The 26,954-nt window shown below is 53.3% G+C and overlaps 1 protein-coding gene across 2 annotated transcripts in view; it reads right to left on the bottom strand.

Annotated features, from left to right (window-relative positions):
• Positions 1-1,256: 1,256 nt before the first annotated feature.
• AXL (AXL receptor tyrosine kinase) overlaps positions 1,257-26,954 on the bottom strand; it is an 86,248-nt gene continuing 60,550 nt past the window's right edge. For both annotated transcript variants that reach the window (XM_077336603.1, XM_077336602.1), the window contains exons 14-20: positions 13,853-13,930; positions 12,686-12,778; positions 10,520-10,641; positions 9,233-9,342; positions 8,955-9,114; positions 8,611-8,747; positions 1,257-5,521 (exon numbers count right to left, since the gene is read on the bottom strand). In XM_077336603.1, coding sequence (XP_077192718.1) covers positions 5,158-5,521; positions 8,611-8,747; positions 8,955-9,114; positions 9,233-9,342; positions 10,520-10,641; positions 12,686-12,778; positions 13,853-13,930 — 1,064 coding nt within the window. In that variant the 3' untranslated portion in view covers positions 1,257-5,157. The remainder of the gene's footprint in view (positions 5,522-8,610; positions 8,748-8,954; positions 9,115-9,232; positions 9,343-10,519; positions 10,642-12,685; positions 12,779-13,852; positions 13,931-26,954) is intronic.

Consider the following 26,954-nt stretch of genomic DNA (forward strand, 5'->3'; position numbering starts at 1 on the left):
AGGAAGGGCCCCGAGGGCCAAGCGCTGCCAGAGCCCCTTCTGCCCACTCAGCATGTGCCCGATGGCCAGCACCAGCCGAGGACAGCAGCGTTTGCCCGCTATTCAGGCGGCACCCTTTTGCGGTCCTTTCTAGCGAGGCGGCCGCCGCCCTTGCCGTGGGAGCGACGCCCTCCTCCCTCCTCCCCTCGTCTCCGCGGCGGCCGGGACCAGGGGGGCGCGTGGGGGCTGGGGAGGAGGGCAGCCCTGAATCAAAGCGGCCTGAGGGCCACGGGAAGGGGGCGCAGCCTCCCCCGCCAGTGGCCTCCTCTTCTCTCTCGGACCGCGAGGGGATCCCGCTCGGCAACACGGGCTGCCCCAGAAAAGGCAGGCGGCCCACGAATCAAATTGCACTGGACAAAATGGGGCGCTGAGAGTCGCGACCCCCCCCCACCTGGATCAGAGCCAGAAAGGGGGGGGGGGCTGAACGCTTCCCTCCTCTTGAGATCTCCCCGACACTTTCTTCAGGCTTCCAGAAGCGCCGAGGGTGGCGCGATCGGGCAGAATGGGGTAGGAAGCAGAGCCCCTCCCCTCCCCGCCCCGCCCAGTTTGAGAGGGGGAGGTAGGTCCACACGACCATGTATGGTTATATCACCCAATAAATGTTTAACAAATTTAAAAAACATATCCAAAATTAATTAACCCCCACCCATTTGGGAAACCCCAGGGTTCCACAAAATCCTGGGTGAGGCAGCCTAGTGTAGGAGTTAAGAGCGGCAACCTGGAGAACTGGGTTGGATTCCCCACTCCTCCACATGCAGCCAGTTGGGGCACCTTGGGGCACCACAGTTCTCTTAGAGTTCTCTCAGCCCCACCTCCCTCACAGGGTGTCTGTCGCGGGGAGAGGAAAGGGAAGGCGATCGGAAGCCGCTTTGAGACTCCTTCGGGTAGAGAAAAGCGGCATATAAGAGCCAACTCTTCTTCTTCAGTGATATCAGGGCTCTCTCAGCCTCACCCACCTCACAGGGTGTCTGTTGTGGGGAGAGGAAAGGGAAGGCGAATGGAAGCCGCTTTGAGCCTCCTTCGGGTAGAGAAAAGCGGCATATAAGTGCCAACTCTTCTTCTTCTTCCTATGCTATTGGATTCCAGGTTACATCTCAGGAACGGCTGTGCCCTTATTAAAACCAAGACCTTTTCATAAGATTAAAACTCCAGATTTCATTTATCAAGTTTTGACTTTTCCTACCTTCTCGCCAAGATATTAAATCCAGTTCCAAATCTAATTTTTTAAAAGAAAGCTTTTATTTATAAGCAAAATATATCAAAGAGCTCTCTCTCTCGCAAAACAGATCTTGCCCTGAGGAAATGTGTGCTTTGTATAAAAAGGGGTGGAAAAACATTTAATATACTTTTTTTAAAAAAGAAAAAGAAGTATATACATTTGTATTAAAAAGTTAATATGTGTCCCTAGGGAGAAAAATAGTCAGCTGTTCTGTATACACAATACAGCAGAGAGAAAGAAAAGATCTTTCATTTTAGCACAGCAGCGCTGAAGGCCGGGTAGGAGGAGGGAGAGACCCCCTCAGTCTTGCACAGTCTTGGTGGAAAGTGTCCAATTTCTCGACTTCATCCTTTCCTTCCGCCGTCCAGAGGGAAGATCGATGGCAAACCCAAATGGAAAACATGATTTCACACCTGAACGGCACTTGTGGGAAATATGATTGGAAAACGGCCCTCTTCCAGAAGTGGAAACCTGTGCCAAGGCGACTTCTTGGCAAGGCTCCTTCAAATCCAGGCATTTGCTAGACATGACAACAACAGGCCTGGGGTGTCAAGTGGTTCTGACCCTGAGGCTCGTTCAAAGTATTTCGTTATCCCTCCTGCGCCGTTGCCAGCCGGGCCCAAGCTGTCCATCAGGCAGGAGCACAGGCCCAGGTGGGAATGGTGAGGCCCAAGAGCGAAAACCCTCCTTTATTGCACAGCTCCTTGTGCCCCATAATTGGGGAACTGGCCTGTCGGACAAACCACAATAAAACCAGGGCAGATAGTTGTAGTTGATAGTGACTCCCTTTTCTTCTTCATTCTGTGATTCCTCATGGGCAGCACGATCCACAACAACACGATCCATCAAAGTCCCTGGGCTGTGCAGGGTAGCCTTGTGCCAGCTGGCCACCTCGGGCTTGAATGGCTGCCAAAGTGGCCTATGCGCACCGGAGCACACAAGCCTAGTGCTTAGGATCACACTGCATGTTGCGCATTCTGCTGCTGTGCCACGCTATTCATGTCCCTCCAATGCCATGTCTAGAGAGACCTTAAGACGGCAGAGTGCATTGTTGCCACCAGAGTGTGTGGCTAACACCTTCGGGTGACTCTGTTGGGAAACGTGGAGCAGAAGGCCCGTAGTTTTAAGCCTAGTTTTTGTCCTAGCAGTAAACTGCACAGAGCTTTTATTCCAATCCCAGGTCAATTCAGTCCCTGCCAGAATGCGATTTCCGTTTTGATTTTGGGCAATTTAAATTTTTCTTCTGCAGCAAGGATTGATCCGGAGTGACCCTACCTTTATTATGCGATATCTTTGAGTGCTTTTAAACCTCAATATTTTAAGAAAGGAGGCTGTTTTGAATTTAGGCTCTCCTCTGCCCTGATTGGCCAAAGGTGCCCATGTGACAAACTTGCCTTAAAGGAGAAGTCCCTAATTTCTCTCAACTTCTGTTGGTCTTGGATTTTTTTCTCCCTCCTCTGGCTTCTTCGATCGTCTCCCCCCCCCTCCAAGAAAAGAAAGAGGCTCCCTGCTTGGCTCCTCTCCCCCCCCCCTTCAAGAAAAGAAAGAAAGAGGCCTGGCTCTCCCCCCTCCCTTCTGAACTACCCTAACCACATGCAGAACACTTTTCTGTTTCAATGGGGGGGGGGAAGAGGAAGACCCGAGTTCAAATCAATCTGAATTCAGCAGGATCCACAACAGAATAAACAAAGTAAGTGCAGACTCTGCCCTAGTCTGTTTGGATAGGCTGATTGGTTTGTGAAGGGACCCAACCGCCTCTGAGTCCACTTGCTAGAGTCAAAAGCCACAGAAATGTGGCACCTGTGAGCGACCACCCATCTTTCTCTGAAAAGGCGATTCTCTCTTTGCTGCCAGAGTGACCCCTGCTGTGCAATAAACTTCTGGGTGGGCTTCCTTCGCTAGAAAATCACCAGACATGGTAAGAGAGAACGAGGCATCCTGGGGGAATTGAGAGCTGTTTCCACACCATCCAAGCCCAAGCGTACATGACAAGAACAGCAGCAAGGCCCAAGATTCAAATGTTCAGATTAGCTCATTAATTGTCCAGGCTGAGAGGTGGTGGGGAAGCAGTGAGGGTCATGTTTCCTGATAAAAAGATCCCCAAACAAGGGACTTTGCACAGCTGAGCTACAGAACCAAAAAGGGCCAGCACTTCTGAAAGAAGACGGCAGTCTTTCCTTCTTCTGTGGAGCTGTGGTATTTCAGGGAAAGGGACTTTTGGCACCGGTTGCCATGTGCAAAGAATGTTTTTGCTACCAATCAGAAGGCACAAATGGAGGCCAACCAGAATTCCTGCGCAAGGCTTGTTGAGACGCTGGAACGGGGTCTACAAATACTGTCTCAGTTCCCGTCAGGGGGTCCTGTGTGGTCAGAGATAGTGGGACCCTCTTCCGAGATTTGGGGACTTCAGGCCACATCTAATGGAGGGGGAGAGTGGAGCCACTGCTTGTAGCAATGCCTGCATGATAGGCATCCAACAGGTAGGCTTCCCCAGCACAGTGACGAAGAAACTTGTTGAATTTCTGTCTGTCCTGACTTTGCTTTAGGGAGGGAGAAGGAGAGGCTATTACAGCTGCAATGTTTCCAGCGTTATCTGAAGGCGGAGTGAGGATGCTGGAAGGAGGCATCTAGTCTCCCATGTATGATATCTGTGCCAGGGAGGGGGAGGAGACCCCCTCTTGCGGTCCCGCTCTGAGACTCCTGTGCCTTTCGGCATGCTGGGCTCAGGGCCAATGGGATCCAAAGCTTTCGGGAGACAGCTGTGGGGGCTATGTAGTCTGCTGGCTGGTGAATCGAACAACAAAATAATCATTGTGGGAAGAACACTGCTTATGTCAGGGGTGTCTAAACGGTGGCTTCCCAGATTTCCGTGGACTACAGTTCCCATGAGCATTGGTGTATGTTCTGTCCAGAGGGCCAGGGTGGGTCCTGAGAAGCAACAGTTAAAACAAGAAGAGTGCATCTGAACATGCAAAGAGTCTTTCCTCATCACAACAATTCTGATCTCAACCACCTCCTGAGACGAGGGGTTGGAGAGGACAGAAGGAGCTGTGGGGAAGACCTGATTTCCGGTACCTCCATTTTCACATACCTTAGCTGGCTTGGATTTTTGCCAGCTTCAGGTTAGGAGGGAAGGGCTGTCTTGGCAGTGGAACAGCTGGCAGTGAAACAAGGAAGGAGCAGAGACAGCCTTGGGAGGAAGGCCCGTATGGCTCTTGTCTGGCAATGTCAGGAGCACCTGTAGCATGGCTGGCTTTGAACCGGCCCCACTCCGGTGCTTGAACAGCAGCCGCAGATGCAGAAACGCAATTGAGGAGGCTGAGCTGTGCTCGCTCCACCACTGTGTCAAGCTGCAGAAGGGGAGTGGAAGCACAGCCACCCTCGTTCTCCTTGGCCAGGTGGCAGCCAGCTAAACATGAATCACAGAATGGAGGTGGCTGTGTCCCCTTTAAGAGCGGGGAGGGGAGGAATAGGCAGCCCAGGTTGTGTCAGGTGACCGGACCTGCCCTCCCACAGGATGCCTCCCACCACCTGCCATCCGAGAAGGATTCTCCCTGCATCTCCAGCGTCTGTGCTCTAGAGCCCCCATGGAGGGTATACCTGACCCAGGTTGGGGATGCAGGAAGGGATGCAGGTAGGGGAGGGGAGGAAGACATCCACAAGGACTCAGTGGTTGGAAGCCCATTCATAAAAGAGGAGACATTCACCCAGGAGAGGATTCCCTCTGGATATCACCCCAAAGGGAAAATGGGCCAGGTGGGTCATTCTGGAAAAGAGGGGGATGAGTTGGTGGGGTGCCTGACAAAAGCCCTCCTCACAGAGGAGCATTCTGAACTCCACGCAGACTCCGCCAGGAGGGTCACTTGTCACCTCCCTTCCCCCCAGCTCCGGGGTCCACGTCAAGCCCCTTCTTCTGTGGCAGCACAGCCGGGGCTCTCTGTGAGCAGCCGGCTGTTCTCATGTGGGGTGGGGCACATCACATAGCGACCTGTCGCCTGGGGGTGGTGAACCTCGGCTGCCGTCATGGTGGACTTGAGGGGCTGGCTCTGCTTAGTGGGGGGCTCCTCGGGGCCCAGGCCACCAACAGCCCCCAGCTCCGCCTCCTCTGTAGCCATGCCGTCCTCCATGTTGACATAGAGAATCTCTTCGGGGTCCTTGGCTGGAGGGAGGGACTTAAGGATCTTCTCCAGGGCCTCGTGCAGGACCTCGAAGCTGGGACGGTCACGCGGGTTGAGGGCCCAGCAGCTCATCATAAGCTCATACCTGTGAGGTGGGAGGTAGGGTCAGGGGAGATGGAGAAGTTCTGGATGAGATCTTTCACATTAGTCTGAAGAGCAGCCACCCTCTGTGTGGGTGGGAGTGGTCTACAGTAGGGACCCCTCCAATAAACTTCTAGACTTCTGGAGTCACCCTTAGCAATTATACCAGGTTGATAAAAAATTCTTCTCTTCCTCATCTCTCTTTACATTGGGGGGTTCCAATCATGGAGTAGGAAGGGACCTCCTGGGTCACCTAGTCCAACTTCCTGCTCACTGCAGGAAACTCACAACTCCCCGCTCACCCACAGTGACACTAATTCCATGCCCAGATGATGCCAGCCCCCAAGAAGACCATAATGCTTGGCCAGCTTGAGCTGGAAGAAATTCATCTCCCGATCCTCAAAGTGTCAATTGGCATTCCCCTGGGTCTGCAAGGAAAGGCCACAAGAGACAAACACTGGCACATCTCTTCCTGCCCACCCACTCACAGTCTGCCTAAGTTCATAAAATCAGCATCTCTCTCTGATGGCCATCTAGCTTCTACTTAAAAACTTCCAAAGAAAGAGAACCCACCATCTCCCGAGGAAGCCTGTTCCACTGAGGAGCCCTCTAACTGTCCAGAATTTCTGAAGGTTTAGCTGAAAAAATGTTTGAATTAATTTCATCCCATTGGTTGTGGTCCAACCCTCTGAAGTAGCGATCCCCAACCTGTGGGCCGCGGACCACATGCGGTCCTTCGACTAATTGGAGGTGGGCCCCGAAGGACGCCTTCTCCCCCCCCCCCGGCCCTTTACTTCATCCCCCCCCGGCCCTTTACAATACCCTTCGGGTGTCCTTGTCTCCCATCACTCCCAGATGGGACTATCTCGTTGCAGAGAAACAAGCTCAGGGTTCCCATTGATTTGTCATTGTCATGAGTTAAAATTTCCATGAAAATAAAATGTTCCTTATGTTCATTGTTGTGGCGTGTCTGTATCTTATTTTGAAGGGGTGTTTAAACATTACCATAGCGATCAGAGAGTGTTAGGGCAGTGATTGAGAGTAGAAGAGTAAACTACCCCCCCCCCACCGGGCCTCAGTATAAGGCGTTGAGTGGTCCCCGGTGAGTGGTCCCTGGCGTTGAGTGGTCCCCGGTGATAAAAAGGTTGGGGACCACTGCTCTGGAGCAACAGAAAATAACTCTGCTCCATCCTCTGTATGGCAGCCCTTCAAGTATTTATTCATTCAGTTGTTAGCCTGCCTCTCTTGAACGACTCGCTCAAGTATTTGAAGACAGCTATCATATCACCAGAGCCTCTTGTGGCGCAGAGTGGTAAGGCAGCAGAAATGCTATCTGAAGCTGTCTGCCCATGAGGCTGGGAGTTCAATCCCAGCAGCCGGCTCAAGGTTGACTCAGCCTTCCATCCTTCTGAGGTCGGTAAAATGAGGACCCAGCTTGCTGGGGGGTAAACGGTAATGACTGGGGAAGGCACTGGCAAACCACCCCGTATTGAGTCTGCCATGAAAACGCTAGAGGGCGTCACCCCAAGGGTCAGACACGACCCAGTGCTTGCACAGGGGATACCTTTACCTTTACCTTTATTGTATCACCACTTAGCTATTTTCTCTCCAGACAAAATGGACCAAGCTCCCTCCACCTTCCCGCCCTCTTTTTCTTTCTGTGATCGGTTCCCCCTTGGGTGAATATCGCCTAAGGTCAGCTGCTGGGCCTTAGACTGGGAATGGAAGAGTTGAGGCATCGGGGGGGGGGGGTGTGGAGTAGGGGGAAAAGGTTTACTGCCATCAAGCTGTTGCAATTGTAAATTGTGTGGGGCTGGTTTTAATGTTTCTGTTTTTAATGTAAACCACCACGAGCAGGCCGAGCCAAGAGTGGCGGCATATGTCAAATAATAAATAAATATATAAATACAAATTGGTCTCCAAACCCCTCACCATTTTCTTTGCTCTCCTCTGAACATGCTCCAATTTGTCTACATCCTTCTTCAATTGTGGTGCCCAAAACTCTAAGTGAGGCCTGACTAGATCTTGTTTTCAGATGATGTCATAGGAACCCTCCGTCCTTCCCTTTTGATATGCTAACTTGCTTAAAGGTTTTGCTGCTGCTCAAGGTCCTTCTGCTTGTTTCTGGTTCGTTTTCTCCCCTCCATAATGCCAAAGAGTGTGGGTGCTTAGAAGGACTGACCAAAACCCAGTCCCATCCCCACCCCCCGCAAGGCATTTGGTATCCTCATGCATTCAACCAATCGCATGGGATGTGCCCCATCAGGGATTGGAGGTTCCCCTCAAGGGGAGAAAAAGATCCAATTGACTGGAACGATATGATGGCTGCGGGAAACCCAGTTCTGGAATTAATTGTAGGTGTTTGTTGAGGTATATTGGAAAGAAAGTGGAACATGCCAACGGAACAACAGTGGAATACAACCAGGAAATCCACATTTCCCTTCCAAGTTAACTGTAAAATAGAGCTGCAAACATCTTTAGAGCAGCCATTCTCAACTTTTTAACCTTTGAGAGCCCCCTGAAACATCCTTCAGGCTTTGAGAAATCCCAGAAGTGGAGTGACCCTGCAGAATAGGGTTGGGAAGCAGAGCTGTAGACACACCCACCCCTGGCCCCTCCCCTTCCCAACCTCTACACATGGGGGGGGGGTGGACATCTGTGGTCATGTCACCCAATAAATGTTTAACAAATTTTGAATATATATAAAATTAATTAACTCCCACCCATTCAGGAAATGCTTCCAGGGCTGACAAGAAACCCTGGCTGAGAAAGCCTGCACTAGAGCAGGGGTAGTCAAACTGCGGCCCTCCAGATGTCCATGGACTACAATTCCCATGAGCCCCTGCCAGCATTTACTGGCAGGGGGCTCCTGGGAATTGTAGTCCATGGACACCTGGAGGGCCGCAGTTTGACTACCCCTGCCCTAGAGCTTGTCATATGTACAGAAGGTTCCACTTGAGCCTTTGCCTATCTTTGGAACTTCTGATGGACCACTCTTGCAATGCATTGTGGGAATATCTCACGCTAGATGGGGGCTCTTATCAAGGACTTTCAGAACTGGGGCATGTTGCCAGAGGAGCAGAAGGTGCTTACAGGCCATCTAGGCAGTCGACTGGCTGTTTGAGGCGGTTGCCTTGGCGCAGGTAGTCATAAATCTCACTGTTCTCCACGCCTGGGTACGGTGTTTGCCCTCGGGTCGCTATCTCCCACATGGTCACCCCAAACGACCACTGTGGGAAAGAAGTTAGAACAGTCAGCAGTATTTAGTCATGACAGTTGAATCCATGTTCAGTGGTAGTGTACTTCTCAACACAGAGCACTGAGCCAAAACAGGTGTCAAACCTGAATCCCCTTTTCCTTATTGGTCCAACCTCCTGACAGGCTTGTGAGGGAAGCAGGGTGGGAGGAATCAGTGGCATCCCCATAGGTTCACTTACCACATCACTCTTGATGGTGTAAACACGATCCGCCAGGCTCTCAATGGCGATCCACTTGACGGGCATCTTGGAGATACGGCCTTGGCGGTAATAGTCCCCGTTGTAGATCTTTTTGGAGAGGCCAAAGTCGGCCACGCAGGCTGTCATGCTCTCATTCAGCCTGTAGGGGGACAAGAGGCACAGGAGAGGTTCGGGGACGAAAGCCAGCTCACAGTAAGCTCCTGCCTCCGTCCGTCGGTCCCCTCCCACCCCTTGCCCTCCCTGTGCCAGCCGCTCACATGCAGTTGCGGGCAGCTAGGTCCCGATGGATGAAGTTCTTGCTGCTCAGATACTCCATTCCGCTAGCGATATCCGTCATGAACTTGACCAGCGTCTGCGTGGGCAGGAACTGGGGTGAGGAAGCAAAACACAGCAGTTATCATGAGCATGGAGATATGCTTTGGGGATATTGTCCCTCCCTTCCAAAAAATTGTCCCCCACCCCAGAAGAGATGTTTGCTGAACTCCCATGCAGAGAACTACTCCTGTGGAATGTCAGTGTCCCCCTCAAGTGGCCAGTCTGTGTACACATCAGTTAATTTGCTCTACCATTCCAAGAAAGAGTTGTTTTTTTATACTCCACTTTTCACTACCTGAAGGAGTCTCCAAGCGGATTACAATTGCTTTCCCTTCCTCTTACTACAGCAGATACCCTGTGAGGGAGGTGGGGCTGAGACAGGTCTGAAAGGAGTGCTCTGTGTGAACAGCTCTATCAGGACTCTGACTGCCCCAGGTCACCCTGCTGCCTGCATGTGGAGGAGGAGTGGGGAATCAAATCTGGCGAGGGTCAGATTAGAAGCTGACGCTCTTAACCACTAGCTGGGTCTCAGAGCCATTCACTATCAAACACAAAATTAAGAAGGACCCTGACCATTTCTATAAAATCACATGATAACACTGCTGTGAAAGCCCTTGTGACAATAAATTAGCATTTTTTAAAACCCTATCTCCACCATAGAAATCAAGTCAAAGCTCACCAAATTTAAATTGCTTTCACCTGAGCACGGGTCAGGAGGATGCTGGATAAATCCCCAAGGGCAGCAAATTCAGTAACCATGGGGCCTCCACCAAGAAGGGGTTAGAGACCCCCCCCCCCCAGCACACTGCATCTGTACTGTTTCTGTTGACTATACATGTTGGGCTTTCACCCTGGAGCTCCCTGCTGCCCTTCATTTTCTTTGTCTTGATGAAGAATTCTTGGGAATTCAAAACCTTGCTAAGATACTTTGGATGGAGAGCCAGAGTGGTTAAAAGCAACAGCTTCCAATCTGTTGAGCCAGGCTTGATTCCCTGCTCCTCCACATGCAGCCAGCTGGATGACCTTGGACCAGTCACAGTCCTGTTAGAAACTGCCCTCACAGAGCAGTTGCTCTCAGAGTTCTCTCAGCCTCACCTCCCTCACAGGGTGTCTGTTGTGGGGAGAGGAAGGGAAGGCAGTGAAAAGTGGGGTATAAAACCAACTCTTCTTAAATCTTCTTTAAAAAAACAGGGCTGGGCTGGATATGTTGTGGGGGCAGGATGACATACCAGTGGAGTCTCCCCAAGCCGGGAGTATAGCAGGAAGCTGTGGAGGTCTCCGTGCTTCATGAAGGGCAGAATGACCACTGGGGAGGGGTAGCCTTCGCTTTCTGTGCTCTGTAAGCAGACCCCTGGGAAAGCAAGCCAGAACGGAGAGAGTAAGGGTTGAGGACCCACAATGAATATACTGTATGTATCACAATGGAACAGCCTGCTTCCCCCCCCTCTGATATTTGAGTGTGTTGGTTTAGTCTCAGTTAATTTGGTTTGATGAGGATGATGTTAGCCGTTCTGTCATGTCCAGCTCCTGGTGATCCTGGGGCTCAGCTGCCTCCACATCTTCTGATCTTGCACCGCTTTGTTTAGTTGTATAATGTTCTGGCCAGTGTCCATTTTGATTGTCTCTACCCACTGTGTTCGTTGTCGGCCTGGTGTCCTGATCAGTCCTAGCATAATTGCTCTCTCCATTGAGTTGGATGGCATGATATGGCCAAAGTAAGTGAGCCGGCGTTTCGCCATTTTGCCATCCAGATCAGGCTTTATGCGCTCCGGTGTGCCTCGGCCACCTCAGAGATCACCAAAGCCCGAGGCGAAGCATAGGAGGCTTCGGAGATCGCTGAGGCGGCCGAGCCGCACTGGAGTGCACATCCCTCTTTATGCACTTAGTAGCTCCTTGTTTGTGACTTCTGCTGTCCAGGGAACCCACAGAAGCCTTCTCCAGCACCAGAGTTTACAACTTAGAACTGTGGACTGCCTGAGCTCTAGCCATAAAAGGGATGTTTGGAATGGCCTCCACAAAACAGCTGCAGCGAAAGGGGCCGAGCCAGGCGCACCACTTACCTTCAGTGACACAGTGAAGCTCTGGATGCTGCGGGGGGGGGAGGGGGGCTGGGGCCGGAGGAACACGTTTAAAAACCTGCACGGCCAATGAGATCGCCCGCGGCCAGTGAGAAGCCTTGCTGGGGAACAGCTCCTCCGGGGCCTGCCCACTTTCTAAAACACTTCCCCGGCACCGGGGAAATTATCAGCGGGTGCCATGCTGGGGACCATTGCGTTAGAGAAAGGGGGCTGGGCAAGAGGCAGGATCCCCGGGGGTGGGGTCCTTTCCCCAAGCTTGGGAATGGAAACCCATTGGGTTAGAGCAGGGGGAGTCAACCTGTGGTCCTCCAGATGTTCATGGAATACAATTCCCATGAGCCCCCACCAGCAAATGCTGGCGGAAGCTCATGGGAATTGTAGTCCATGGTCATCTGGACTGGAGGACCACAGGTTGACTGCCCCTGGGTTAGAGTACAAAGTCTTGTGAATGTTGAGGACAAGCCTGGGTTGAGCACGAAGCTACCCCTCCCCAAACGTCCTTGATGGATCACAAGTGGGACGGGGAAACCAGAAGGGGGGCTCTCTCTTGTTAGCCCAGAAGCTGACCCCCAAGTCCCCTTTTGCCGCCTTCTGTATCTGGGGCTTCCCAAGGAAAACCGCCTGCTTCAGGCCCCTTGGAGCCGATGACATCTCCTTTCCACACGCCTTGTAGCGGAATGTTATTTTTTGTTACTTTTCCTTAATGTGAACCGGAGAAGAGCAGGGAGACTCAGGGAGGGAGGCCACAAGACAGGGTTTCCAGGACAGAGAACTTCACCTCCTGCATCGGCCAAGCCCCCCACCTCACCCTCTCTTTCCGTGCTGACATCCGTTTTCCCAAGCTCCCTCTGTCCCTGTCAATTTTGGGCCTGTTCTCCAGGGACGATCCGTCCCTCCTCCTGTCCCTCCATCCAGAGGCTGTTTCCTCTCCTCCCTTTCTCATGGTGGGGTCACAAGACTCCGCAACCGAGGGAGCGGGTGCTGACATCCGGGCAAGCCAGAATTCCCGGGGGTACGGACCCAATCAGAGCCTTCAAGTCTGTCTGTCCCCCCCCCCCCCGTTAGCAAAGAAGCAGGCAAAGCAACCAGGAGATTGGGGGGTGGCCCCCCGGCCTGCCCTCCACAGCAGCCCTCTTTCTCCAGAGGAACTGGTCTCAGGGACCACTTGCAATTCTGGGAGAACTCTATCAACAGGACAATTGGAGAAGAGACCTGGGAGGGGGAACGTGGACATGATGCACCCCTCCCCGTGCCTACTTGGCATTAACCCTTTGCGTGCCACGGTTAAAAGCGTCTCCCACCCGGCGGCCCCCTCACCAATCAGCTTCATGACATTGGGGTGGTCAAAGTCCTTCATACAGACCGCCTCGCTGAGGAAGTCCTCCATCTCGGTGCGGGTGCAGATGGCAACTGCAGGGGGAAAGAGCAGGGAAGGGCCGTGAACACCCGGAGACCCAGGCCCGGCAGCAGTGCCCAGGCACAGGCCCAGAGCACACGTTCCAGAACGTTATTGTGCGGTGGTTTTTCGGCCTGACGGCCAGGCACGTGGGATGATGTAGCCTGGGGCAGGGGAGGGACGTTCAGGAGGGATGAGAGCATGAGGAATCTGCCTGACATGGTGAAAGGGGTGTTTTACTGAACAGTACCTGAGCTTCTGGACTGGGGGAGGCCAAGAGGAGGGAGGGCAGAGGGGAAGGTTGCCAGCTGCAGCTCAGGATATCTCTGGAGGGTTGGGGGTGGAGTGTGGGGAGGACAGGAGCTTCCATGAAGTCCAGTGGTCTAGAATCCACTAGGGATGTGTGCTACAGCGTGGTGCAGCCACCTCAGCGATCACCGAAGCCCGAGGCAGCCAGCACCACGGCATGGAGAGGAGGGGCGGCAGCTCTCTGTGCCAAGGTGCCGGCCACCTCGGGCTTCGGCGATCGCCGAGGCGGCCGTGCTGCACCAAAATGCACATCCCTAGAGTCCACCCTGCAAAGGAGTCTGGAGACGAGCTTGAATTTCGGGGGATCCCCGGGTCTCACCCGGAGGCTAGCCTTCCTCTCCTGGGAATTTGGGGGAGTAGGGATGCCGCCTCCAGGTGGCCAGCCTCCGACCCTGGCTAGTAATGGGATAGGAGACCTCCAAGGATCTGAGTGGTAGTTCCTCCAAGGAACACTAGGGGTCATCATGAGAATGGCAAACCACCCCCCAAAGGCCCCTTCCTTGTCTGCCTGACAATTCTCACCTCCTGGCTACACGAGACACAGGCCATGCAATAAATAAATAGCAGCGGACCACGGGGAAAACAGCAAAAAGTGTTGAGAGAGTGCCTCTGGGCATGTGCAGAGTGATGTTTCCACAGCCTCTCCTGAAGATGAATGATCAAGGGGGAAAGGATAGGGTGGGCCCTTGGTTTACAGGCACGGGGATGGGGCAGTAACCTCAGAAGTAAAAAGTGGGGCCTGGAGGGAGGATCAGGGTCCATCCCCTGTGGCTACTTACTCTTCATGGTCTTCACAGCAACCTTCAGAACTGCTCCGTCTTGACTGAGCTGCCCCTCCATGACAGAGCCGAATTCTCCTGCAGAGCCAAAAAGAGAAAAGACATCCCTTTGAAAAAGCTGAGGAAGGCCGCTGGAATCGATTGGTGGCGCTGCTTAACAGAATGATTTCCTGTTTTCCTTCTCGCCTTCTTTCAAAAGAGGCTAATGTAGCTCTCCCCTCCTCCAGGTTATCCACACAACATCCCTGTGAGGTAGGTCAGGCAGTACATGTGTGACTGGCCCAAGGTCATCCAGTAAGCTTGTGCAGCAAAACAAAGATTTGAACCTGGGATTCTCAGATACTAGTCTGACGCTCGACTGCTCTGTCTTTCAGAAGCTGAAAAAGCAAGACTTTGTTAGAGGGATACCAACCTCCAGGTGGGACCTGGGGATACCCTGGAATTGCAGCTCATCTCCAGACTACAGAGGCCAGTTCCCCTGGGGAGAAAGGATGCTTCGGAAGGTGGACTCTGTGGCACTCTGTGGCACCATACCTCATTAAGGTCTCCCCTAGACGCCACCTCCAAATCTCCAGGTTTCCAACCAAAATCTGGCAACCTCACCCCCTAGGATTGCTGTCCCTGGCCTGAGAAATTCTTGGAGATATTTTTTGCTGGGGGAGGGGGAAGCCTGGGGAGGAGGATCTTAGCAGGATATGAATCCATAGAGTCCACCCTCTGGATCACAGAATCATAGAGTTGGAAGGGACCTCCTGGGTCATCTAGTCCAGTGATCACCAACCCCCGGTCCGCAGCCCAGTGCCGGGCCGCGAGAGCTTCAGCAGTGGACCACGGCTCCCTCTCCCTCCCCTCTAGTGAGAAGCTCGCCAGGCCACGAGCAAATTGGCTGCCGAAGCGTCCAATTAGCTTGCGGCCTGGCGAGCTTCTTGCTGTGGGGGGGAGGAGAGGGAAGTGTGGCCACCGGCACACCGGCGGTGCAAATGTGCATGTGTGGACCTGCCGCTCATGCGCATTTGCGCCTGGTGGGGGCGCAAACATGCACACACGGCAGTTGCGTGCATGCGCAGAGCCGCTGTGCATGCACGTTTGTGCCCCCGCCCGGAGCATAAACCCACATGCGCGTGCGTGTTTACGCCCCCACCGGGCACAAATGCACATGTGCAGCAGGTCCATGCACGCACGTTTGTGTGGGGCTGCTGCACATGCGTGGGCCCCCGGGTCACCCTCTCCCCCCACCCCTTGGTAATGGGTTGCAACCTAAAAAAGGTTGCGGACCGCTGATCTAGTCCAACCCCCTGCACTATGCAGGACACTCACAACCCTCTCGCTCATCCACTGTAACCTGCCACCCCTTTGCCTTCACAGAATCAGCCTCTCTGTCAGATGGTTATCCTGCCTCTGCTTAAAGATTTCCAGAGATGGAGAACCCACCACCTCCCGAGGAAGCCTGTTCCACTGAGAAACCACTCTAAATGTCAGGAACTTCTTCTGGATGTTTAGATGGAATTTCTTCTGAATTAATTTCATCCCATTGATCCGTTACTCTGGGGCAAGAGAGAACTACTCTGCTCCATCCTCTATATGGCAGCCTTTTAAATACTTGAAGATGAAGCAGCCATTTTTCCCAGGAAGATTGTCTGGAGTTCAATTGTAACAGCTGGATGTCTCTTGGTGGCACCTGGAAACCAACCTTTGTGAGCCCTTAAGGAATGACCAGCCCTTTGAAGAAGCAATAACCGGATGTGTGTGTGTAGGGTCAGGGGCAATCCTGATTTCTCAACCAGGGTTTCATGAACCCCTGGGAGTTTCTTAACAGCCTTGGAAAGGGTGGGAGTTAATTAATTTTTTACTATATTTGTTAAGCATTTATTTTGCGACATGTCCATATGTGGCGGTGTGGAAGGGCCCCCAGTGGGCGTGTCCACAGCTCTGCTTCCCAGCCCTATTCTGCACCATCGCTCCTCTTCTGGGGTCTTTTGAAGCCTGAAGAATGTTTCAGGGGGTTTTCAGCGGTAAAAAAGTAGAGAAGAGCTGCCTTAGGGAGAACTGAGCACGCAGGGGAGTTTCCCCAAAGCGAGACCTAATTTTGCTGCACGTGACAAATATCACAGAGCAGAAAAACTTTGTTTGCTTGTAATGGTTTGTGGAGGCTGCCTCTGGAGCAAGCATCCAAGGAATTCCATCCATAAACACAAGAGTCCTGCAAGTCAAACATTTCTCACCAGAGAATTAAGAAATTCCTGGAGCTTTGGGGGCGGTGGAATTTGGGGAAGGGAAGAGGCTTTGGTGGGGGCACGATGCTCCGGAGTCTACCCTTCAAGGCTAATGTTTACTTCCTAGGTAACTGATCTCTGCAGTATGGAGATGAGTTCTAATTCCATGAGAGCTCCAGGCCCTGCTGAAATGTTGGCTCTTAATTGTGTGGTATGCAAAAAGCCCCCCAAGGAGCCCTCCCCCAACTCTGTGAAAGTGCCCAAAGGAGTACACAGACACAACCCCCCCCCCCCCCCTTCAGCCACACGGGGCCCACATGGGGTTGGGTGAGGCATCTGCTTGGCGAGGAGATCCATTTCCCACTCCCCTCCTGGGGCTGAAGAACTTGTAAGGGCTTCGGCACGCGACAAGAGCTCGTCCAGCGCCAAGCCGACTGCTGACATGTTCCGGAAAGGATCAGACTTTCCAGGTCTGACTCAGTTGGCCGCCGCCTGCTGCTCAGGCCGTCTCAAATCTGGGTCATGCGAAGAAAGACCTGCCAAGGGAGTCAGGCCCACGTGACTTGGAACACCTGCGTTGTCCTGGATTTACAGCGTGGTGGAGCCGGTTCACGAAGAAGGGGAAAACAGCATGGCTTGGTCAGAACCAGGGCTGTGGAGCTCAGAATCCATTGGCGGTGCCAAGGTGTGGCCCAGGAAAGCAAGGACGCCTCTGAGCATGTGCAGAGGCCCTTCTCTGCTCAGCAGACAACCCAGCACACACACGTCCGGGTGGGGCTAATTCTCCAGGCGCACGGAAGGCGTGGATTGTGCATTGCAGAGCTCTGACGGACTCCAGGCTCAGGGCCAGCGTCAGCACATACTGAGGCGGGGCAGCTGTCTGGTTGCCAGGGCCCTCTCGGCCAGTACTGGGGGATGTAAGGGACAGGGCTGCCATCTCCAGACTGGGGAAATTCTGGGGATTTGGAGGTACAGCCTGGGGTTCACCCTCCAAAACAGAGGTGTTGAGCTCATTTCTTGCAAGGGCTGAATCTGACTTCAGGGCCACCTTGTTGGGCTGGGCCATGCGGGAGATAAAGGGCAGGGCAAGCCCAATGAGCGATATTATACGACTCAAAATACTGTTGGAATATCCACAATCAGTATTGTGCATGGTGCAAAAACAAAAGCTGAATATCCTGCAGGGATCTACCCAAAGGAGATGGGTAGTTAGCCTCGTTAAGATGAGGCACTTCTGGACCTTTTTCAAATTTATGTGAGGATTTAACCTTCTCCTGGGGCCTGATTGGCTCAGCTGTTGACTTCTTGCTCACTTGAGCTCGCTTCCTCCCTGTGGGCCTCCAGCGCAGACAGAATGACGGACGGCATTTTTCCATCTGTGCCAAGCGTGGCTACTAGCGCCCTACCTGTCCTCTGACCACTTGGCCACAGTGGTCCATGCAGCGGCCACTTCCAGACTAGACTTCTGTAACTTGCTCTACATGGGCCTACCCTTGGCTTTGACCCAGAAATTACAGCTGGTACAAAATGCAGCTGCGAGGGTCCTCACTGGGACATCATGGAGGGCCCATATTCAGCCGGTGCTTTGACATCCGCACTGGTTACCAGTCTGTTTCTGGGTCAAGTTCAAGGTACTGGTACTGACCTTTAAGGCTACATGCGGTCTAGGTCCCACTTACATGTGGGACCGCTCTTCGCTCTGCAGGTATGAATCTACTGGTTGTGCCTGGCCCCCAGGACCAGGGCCTTTCCAGTCCTGGCCTCAACCTGGTGGAATGAGCTCCCAGAAGAGCTAAGGGCCCTGCGGGAGTTGTCAGGTTTCCGCAGGGCCTACAAGATGGAGCTCTTCTGCCAGGTTGAGGCCAGGGTGGGGTCTTGATATTCTATCTGAGGATCCTGCCCCCCCCCCCATGGTTTTATCAGATATGGCACCTCACTTCCAATGGGAAAAGGCTTGGCCTTGGGCTGGACGAGAAGGCCTGCCACCTTTGCCGTTGTAAGGGAGGATTTCCTGGGGTTTCCTGAGAGCCCTGGAAGGGTTTCCCAAATGGGTGGGAGTCAATTAATTGTGTATAGATGGCCATGTCAATCCACCCACCCCCCTCCACAAATGGCCAATAACAGGCCTGGAGAGGGTGGGGAGGGGAGGGGCCCCGGGTGGGCATGTCCACAGCTCTGCTTCCTAACCCTGTTCTGCACAATCGCACCCCGGGTTCCTCGAAGAACATTTCAGGGATTTCTCAATGGTAAAAAAGCTGAGCAAGGCTGCCGTACAGTATCTCTGAGCCCCCCCCCCTTTCCAGTGCCTGTTACAAATTAGCCCTGGAACAATCTACAGCAGGGGTGGCCAAACGTTTCCTCTCCAGATGCCCATGGACTACAACTCCCATGAACATGCTGGCAGGGGCTCGTGGGAACTGTAGTCTATGGACATCTGGAGAGCAACAGTATGGCCACCCCTGGTCTACAGTGACCGAAGGCACAGCCTTTGCCATCTGGCTCAATAAGGCCCCTGGAAGGTCTGGTACAGGCCGGTGGGGTGAACATTTGACACCCCTGCTCCAAAGCATCCCTTTTCTCCAGGGGAACTGATCTCTGCAGTCCGGCCATGAGCCATAATTCCAAGGGATCCTCAGGTCGCACCTGGAGGCTGGCAACCCTAGGTGGTCACCGGGGCCTGAAAACTGGAGTCCTCACTCCTGTGTTGTGGTGCCAACCTCTCTCAGAATCACCCCTGATATCCTTCCCCTGAGAAAATAGCTGCTCTGGACAGCGGGCTCGAAAGCTGAAGCCCCTCCTCTTCTCAAAGCCCGCCCTTCCCAAGCTCCCCCCCCCCCAAACCTCCAGGTGTCTCCTAACGCAGAGCTGGCCAGCTCCAGCTGCTGCAGGGAGTCAGCCAGATGCAGGCAGTGATGGGAGCAGCCTGCTGAGGAAGAACGAGGACCTCGAACCGGCCTGCCTCTGGGACACGGGGATCCAGGTTTCCAAAGCGGAGTGGCAGAGGGAATTGTGCAATCAGGCTTGAATTATGGCAGGGGACACCTCTGAATTCAGAAATTAAGACAGCCACTCAAGTTTTCTGGAGAAATGTTGAAACTTTTGGCTGCCAGAAGACTCCTAGAGCCAGACGCCCCAGTCTTGTGATCGGCCTCCCACGTCACAATTTTTGGCTGTCCCTCTTTCTCTCCTGTTCCTTTTTTAAAATAACATTTTCCTCTGGCTTCCTTGATGTTTTGGGACTCTCTCTTTTGCATTGGATCACCTCTCTCATTTATGACCTGCAGGGCTTAATTATTTAAAAAAATATATGATGATGTTCACCATTCAGTCATGTCCGATTCTTGGCGATCCTGTGGCTCAGCTGCCTCCACGTCTTCCGATCTTACACGGCTTTGTTTAGTTGTATAATGCTCTGGCCAGTGTCCATTTTGATTGTCTCTACCCACCGAGTTCGTTGTCAGCTTGGTGTCCTTCTATCACTAACCAGTCCACGGCCACAGAACTGCTCTCACTGTCGAGTTGGGTCACATGACACGGCCAAAGGAAACGAGACGGAGTTTTGTGGTTTTGCCTTCTGGCTTCGGGCCCTGCAGCCGTTCCTTGTTTTTGTCCGCGGAATCTGCAGAACCCGTCGCTGACATCAAACAAATCAACTCTCCACCTGTTTGATTTCTTCAGCGTCCAACTTTCACAGCCATTGTGGCTATTAAAGGTAAAGGTAAAGGTATCCCCTGTGCAAGCACCGAGTCATGTCTGACCCTTGGGGTGACGCCCTCTAGCGTTTTCATGGCAGACTCAATACGGGGTGGTTTGCCAGTGCCTTCTCCAGTCATGACCGTTTACCCCCCAGCAAGCTGGGTACTCATTTTACCAACCTCAGAAGGATGGAAGGCTGAGTCAACCTTGAGCCGGCTGCTGGGATCGAACTCCCAGCCTCATGGGCAGAGCTTTCAGACGGCTGCCTTACCACTCTGCGCCACAAGAGGCCCTGTATTGTGGCTATTAGAAATACTGAAAAGATAACTTAAGTATCAAAAAAAAAAAACCTTTTCCTTCTTCTTTTTTCAGGACCATGGGATTCGGAGGCACCAAGCATATCTGCTAATCCAGGGGGTTTCAAATTCTGCTTCAGGTGAGTCCAACATTCTGCAGAAGCTGAGCAGAGATTCCTTGACGAGAACAGCCCTGAAAGACCACTGGGCACATTGGGCATGCTCTTGGCTTTGAACATTGGCAATGCTCAGGCGGCGGTTCCTCAGAAGACACATGAGTGTAGAGAAGAGTCCCCCCTCCCAGGGACAGGGCATTTGAAATACCTCCCAGCCCCCTGCCCTGAGGTTTAACACAAAAGTTCGCAACTAGAGCAGAGGTTCCCAGCATGGTGCCCACCAACACTTTTCCTGCTGCCGCCAGGGGCTTTTAGAAAACTGAGTGGGGTAGGTGGGGCTTCCAAAGGGCTGGGCAGATCAAAAGTGTTTGTGGGGAATGTTCTAGAGTGGGGGTGGCCAAACGGTGGCTCTTCAGAGGTTCATGGGCTACAATTACCCTGCACTGGCAGGGGCTCATGGGGACTGTAGTCCATGGATGTCTGGAGAGCCACCGTCTGGCCGGCCCTGAGGGCTGGCAGGAGTTATGGGGACTGTAGTCCAGGGACACCTAGAGAGCCACTTTCTGGCCATCCCTCTCTATAGGTGCCATGAAATTTATCTATAGCAGGGGTAGTCAAACTGCGGCCCTCCAGATATCCATGGACTACAATTCCCAGGAGCCCTTGCCAGCATTCGCCAGCGAATGCTGGCAAGGGCTCCTGGGAATTGTAGTCCATGGACATCTGGAGGGCCGCAGTTTGACTACCCCTGATCTATAGCCTTTCTCTGTGACATTTTGCAGTTGGCCCTGCCCCTTCCAGCCACCATTTTGTGATGGTGCCCACCCCCACCCTTGTGTCAGAACTCCAAGCAGATTCTGGCCAGAGAGGGGCCTGATCACCAAACTAGAGGTGAAAGAGATGGGCAGAAATTGCGATCAGATTTGGCCTAGGAGCTCCATAGGGATGCCAGCTCTGGGCTGGGAGATTTGGGGGGCAAGGCTGGGGGAACTCTGAGTCTGGGGAGGGGAAGGGCTTCAGGAATCTATAATTTCCTAGTGCCCACCCACTGAAGCAGTCATTTTCTCCAGGAGAAACAATTCAGATAGTTAGGTGGATAGGGAATTGGTTAGAGAACCACACGCAAAGAGTTGTTGTCAATGGTGTTTCATCAGACTGGAGGGAGGTGAGTAGCGGGGTACATCAGGGCTCGGTGCTCGGCCCGGTACTTTTTAACATATTTATTAATGATCTAGATGAGGGGGTGGAGGGACTACTCATCAAGTTTGCAGATGACACCAAATTGGGAGGACTGGCAAATACTCCGGAAGATAGAGACAGAGTTCAACGAGATCTGAACACAATGAAAAAATGGGCAAATGAGAACAAGATAAGAGTAAAGTTCTGCATCTGGGTGAGAAAAATGAAAAGCATGCCTACTGGATGGGGGATACGCTTCTAGGTAACACTGTGTGTGAACGAGACCTTGGGGTACTTGTGGATTGTAAACTAAACATGAGCAGGCAGTGTGATGCAGCGGTAAAAAAAGCAAATGCCATTTTGGGCTGTATCAACAGGGGCATCACATCAAAATCACAAGATGTCATAGTCCCATTGTATACGGCACTGGTCAGACCACACCTGGAGTACTGTGTGCAGTTCTGGAGGCCTCACTTCAAGAAGGACAAGAAGGGTACAGAGAAGAGTGACGAAGATGATCTGGGGCCAAGGGACCAAGCCCTATGAAGATAGGTTGAGGGACTTGGGAATGGTCAGCCTGGAGAAAAGGAGGCTGAGAGGGGACATGATATCCCTCTTTAAGTATTTGAAAGGTTGTCATTTGGAGGAGGGCAGGATGCTGTTTCTGTTGGCTGCAGAGGAGAGGACACGCAGTAATGTACAACGATATAGGCTAGATATCAGGAAAAAGTTTTTCACAGTCAGAGTAGTTCAGCAGTGGAATAGGCTGCCTAAGGAGGTGGTGAGCTCCCCCTCACTGGCAGTCTTCAAGCAAAGGTTGGATACACACTTTTCTTGGATGCTTTAGGATACTTAGGGCTGATCCTGCGTTGAGCAGGGGGTTGGACTAGATGGCCTGTATGGCCCCTTCCAACTCTATGATTCTATGATTCTGTTGCCTGGAATTCAGCTGTCAAAGGTAAGGTTGCAACCACCTCCCCCTGCTTTCTTCTCAGGTGGTTCTTAAGGAAAAGTAGGCGCTGACCAAAGCTCTGACATTTCCTGTTGTTCTTAGTGCATCTTTAATTTAAGCTCTCTGGGTATCTGAACTGGGCTAGGGAGTTACCCCACCCCTTCACATACACAAGAAAAAAAGGGGGGTTGGAAATGTTCAGGCAGGGAGGGGGAATGTGTGTGCCCTAGCCAGCAGCTCTCCATCTCAGCTTTCCAAAACACTTTTAAACTCATCCCAGCTGGGCTCAGAGGAAACTATTCAACTTCCGAAGCAAGGAAGAGAAGGAAACAGTGCCAGGCCTACGACCTCAATGAGTAAAACAGGCCATTCTGCCCCACACGTTTTTTCGCCCAGAGGGAGGGCCTCTGATCTGCAGGACAAAAAACCCAACTTGGAATGAAAACTTGTTCTTCTTTTGGGAGCTGCAAGACTCCTGCTTTGCTTGTCACCTTCCAGGTGGCAGCTGGAGATCTCTCAGAATTGGAACTCATCTCTGTGCGACAAAAATAAGTTCCCCTGGAGAAAACAGTTGCTTCAGAGGGTGGACTCTACAGCAATATCTATGGTATGGGTGACCCTGGAGAGCCAGGAAGTGGTGCTGGAGCTTGGCATGCAGAAGGTCCCAGGTTCAATCCCCAGCATCTCCAGTTAAAAGGACCAGGCAGGAGGGGATGGGAAAGAGGCCTGAGACCCTGGAGAGCCATGAAGTGGGGCTGGAGCTCAGTGGCAGAGCCCCTGCTTGGCATGCAGAAGGTCCCAGGTTCAATCCCCAGAATCTCGAGGTAAAAGGCCCAGGCAGGAGGGGATGGGAAAGACCTCCGCCTGAGACCCTGGAGAGCCAGAAAGTGGTGCTGGAGCTCAGTAGCAGAGCCTCTGCTTGGCATGCAGAAGGTCCCAGGTTCCATCCCCAGCATCTCCAGTTAAAAGGACCAGGCAGGAGGGGATGGGAAAGACCTCTGCCTGAGACCCTGGAGAGCCATGAAGTGGGGCTGCAGCTCAGTGGCAGAGCCCCTGCTTGGCATGCAGAAGGTCCCAGGTTCAATCCCCAGCATCTCCAGGTAAAAGGCCCAGGCAGGAGGGGATGGGAAAGACCTTGGCCCAAGTCCCTGGACAGTTATGGCCACTCTTAGTAAACACTGAGGGACCAAGTTTCCATTTCAGGATAAGCCAGATTCATGTGTATTCATCAAGATGGGCAGCCATGAAAGTCTTTGTTAGGGTTGTCAGCTCTGGGTTGGGAAATACCTGGAGACTTTGGGAGCAAGGAGAGTCCTCCCTGGAATATTAAGTTATGAAGTCCACCCTTCAAAGCAGCCACTTTCTCCAGGGGGACTAATCTCTGTCACCTGAGGATGAGCTGAATTCCAGGAGATCCAATGGTCCCACCTGGAGGCTGGCATCCCTATGTGTCCGTAGCAGAACAGCCGGAGTCTAGCAGGACCTTGAACTCTAACAAAATTGGTGACAGGAGAGGAGCTTTCAGAAGTCTCTGCTCATTTCTTCAAGACTGGTAGCCATGTTAGTCTGCCTGTAGACTACAACCAACAGTGCAAAAGACACCAGGACAGGCATCAAGCATGAAAGGACGGCTGGGAGACCACATGCAGGCTTAAGGCTCATGTGCATTTGTTCAAGCCCATGTACACAACAGTTGCATTGATCTCCACAGGGATTTGCCACCTGGGGATCCACCCTGCACCTTGTCAGCGTTTGGTTTGTCACTTACTAAAGGTGCCAGTTCACAATCAGCTCCCTTTTACCTTCTCACACCTCTAAAATGTATTCCCGTGCCCCCCCCCCCACAAATTGATATAATTAATTGCCAAGAGAGAGAGATGGGAGTTTCCCGGGACAAGAACCATGAGACAGGGACTGGAGACTGGTCTGCTGAGAAATCCCAGAGATGGAAATACGTCGTCCAAATAATGAGTCCACTTATATAATCCCAAAGGCTGCACTGGTTTCACAACGTTTGGGTCTTTTCCATGGGTTTTTTTGGGGGGGGGGGGAAGGGGGAGACATGGGTCAGCTGTAAGGCCGGCCAGCCAACATCCTTGCACAAAGAGTCTCCCAAACAGGCCCCCAGATTCCCCATAATGCTGAAAAAACAGGCAACAGAAACAGGGAGCCAAGTTCTCTAATGTGAAATGCAGCTCACATCTCGTTGCTGTTTAGAGCTAGAACTTCCTTCTGGAAAATCAGCAATGCGCACCCTCTGTCGCCCGCTCCCTCCCTCCTTCCCTCCCTCCCTGTCTCACCTTTTTCAAGGAATTCTCCCTCCCTCACCAGCCTTTCTCAAACTCTTTGAACTCACTCCTGGGTCTACCTTGATCCCCGGCTGATAAACCAGCCACACTCACTGAACGTCTGCTTACTGTTATGTGTGCATGCATGTGCCCCCTCAGGCACTAACTACATCAATACAGGGACGCCAGGCTCCAGGTGGGCCCTGGAGAACCCCCGGAGTTCCAGCTCATCTCCAGACGAGAGAGATCAGTTCCCCTGGAGAAGGTGGGATCTTTGGAGGGGGGAGTCTCTAGCATTGCCACCAGGGATGCCAGCCTCCAGGTGGGCCCTGGGGATCCCCCGGAATTCCAGCTCCTCTCCAGACGAGAGAGATCAGTTCCCCTGGAGAAAGTGGGAGCCTTGGAGGGGGGAGTCTCTAGCAATGCCACCAGGGATGCCAGCCTCCAGGTGGGCCCTGGGGATCCCCCGGAATTCCAGCTCCTCTCCAGACGAGAGAGATCAGTTCCCCTGGAGAAAGTGGGAGCCTTGGAGGGGGGAGTCTCTAGCATTGCCACCAGGGATGCCAGCTTCCAGGTGGGCCCTGGGGATCCCCCGGAATTCCAGCTCCTCTCCAGACGAGAGAGATCAGTTCCCCTGGAGAAAGTGGGAGCCTTGGAGGGGGGAGTCTCTAGCAATGCCACCAGGGATGCCAGCCTCCAGGTGGGCCCTGGGGATCCCCCGGAATTCCAGCTCCTCTCCAGACGAGAGAAATCAGTTCCCCTGGAGAAAGTGGGAGCCTTGGAGGGGGGAGTCTCTAGCATTGCCACCAGGGATGCCAGCTTCCAGGTGGGCCCTGGGGATCCCCCGGAATTCCAGCTCCTCTCCAGACGAGAGAGATCAGTTCCCCTGGAGAAAGTGGGAGCCTTGGAGGGGGGAGTCTCTAGCATTGCCACCAGGGATGCCAGCCTCCAGGTGGGCCCTGGGGATCCCCCGGAATTCCAGCTCCTCTCCAGAGGAGAGAGATCAGTTCCCCTGGAGAAAGTGGGAGCCTTGGATGGGGGAGTCTCTAGCATTGCCACCAGGGATGCCAGCCTCCAGGTGGGCCCTGGGGATCCCCCGGAATTTCAGCTCCTCTCCAGATGAGAGAGATCAGTTCTCCTGGAGAAAGTGGGAGCCTTGGAGGGGGGAGTCTCTAGCATTGCCACCAGGGATGCCAGCCTCCAGGTGGGCCCTGGAGAACCCCCGGAGTTCCAGCTCATCTCCAGACGAGAGAGATCAGTTCCCCTGGAGAGAATGGGAGCTTTAGAGGGGGGAGTCTCTAGCATTGCCACCAGGGATGCCAGCCTCCAGGTGGGCCCTGGAGAAACCCCGGAGTTCCAGCTCATCTCCAGACGAGAGAGATCAGTTCCCCTGGAGAGAATGGGAGCTTTAGAGGGGGGAGTCTCTAGCATTGCCACCAGGGATGCCAGCCTCCAGGTGGGCCCTGGAGAAACCCCAGAATTCCAGCTCATCTCCAGACGAGAGAGATCAGTTCTCCTGGAGAAAGTGGGAGCCTTGGAGGGGGGAGTCTCTAGCATTGCCACCAGGGATGCCAGCCTCCAGGTGGGCCCTGGGGATCCCCCGGAATTCCAGCTCATCTCCAGACGAGAGAGATCAGTTCTCCTGGAGAAAGTGGGAGCCTTGGAGGGGGGAGTCTCTAGCATTGCCACCAGGGATGCCAGCCTCCAGGTGGGCCCTGGGGATCCCCCGGAATTCCAGCTCATCTCCAGACGAGAGAGATCAGTTCTCCTGGAGAAAGTGGGAGCCTTGGAGGGGGGAGTCTCTAGCATTGCCACCAGGGATGCCAGCCTCCAGGTGGGCCCTGGAGAACCCCCGGAGTTCCAGCTCATCTCCAGACGAGAGAGATCAGTTCCCCTGGAGAGAATGGGAGCTTTAGAGGGGGGAGTCTCTAGCATTGCCACCAGGGATGCCAGCCTCCAGGTGGGCCCTGGAGAAACCCCGGAGTTCCAGCTCATCTCCAGACGAGAGAGATCAGTTCCCCTGGAGAGAATGGGAGCTTTAGAGGGGGGAGTCTCTAGCATTGCCACCAGGGATGCCAGCCTCCAGGTGGGCCCTGGAGAAACCCCAGAATTCCAGCTCATCTCCAGACGAGAGAGATCAGTTCTCCTGGAGAAAGTGGGAGCCTTGGAGGGGGGAGTCTCTAGCATTGCCACCAGGGATGCCAGCCTCCAGGTGGGCCCTGGGGATCCCCCGGAATTCCAGCTCATCTCCAGACGAGAGAGATCAGTTCCCCTGGAAAGAATGGGAGCCTTGGAGGGGGGAGTCTCTAGCATTGCCACCAGGGATGCCAGCCTCCAGGTGGGCCCTGGAGAAACCCCAGAA

The sequence above is a fragment of the Paroedura picta genome, chromosome 5 (genome assembly GCF_049243985.1).
Source record: "Paroedura picta isolate Pp20150507F chromosome 5, Ppicta_v3.0, whole genome shotgun sequence".
In the NCBI taxonomy this organism is placed as follows: Eukaryota; Metazoa; Chordata; class Lepidosauria; order Squamata; family Gekkonidae; genus Paroedura; species Paroedura picta.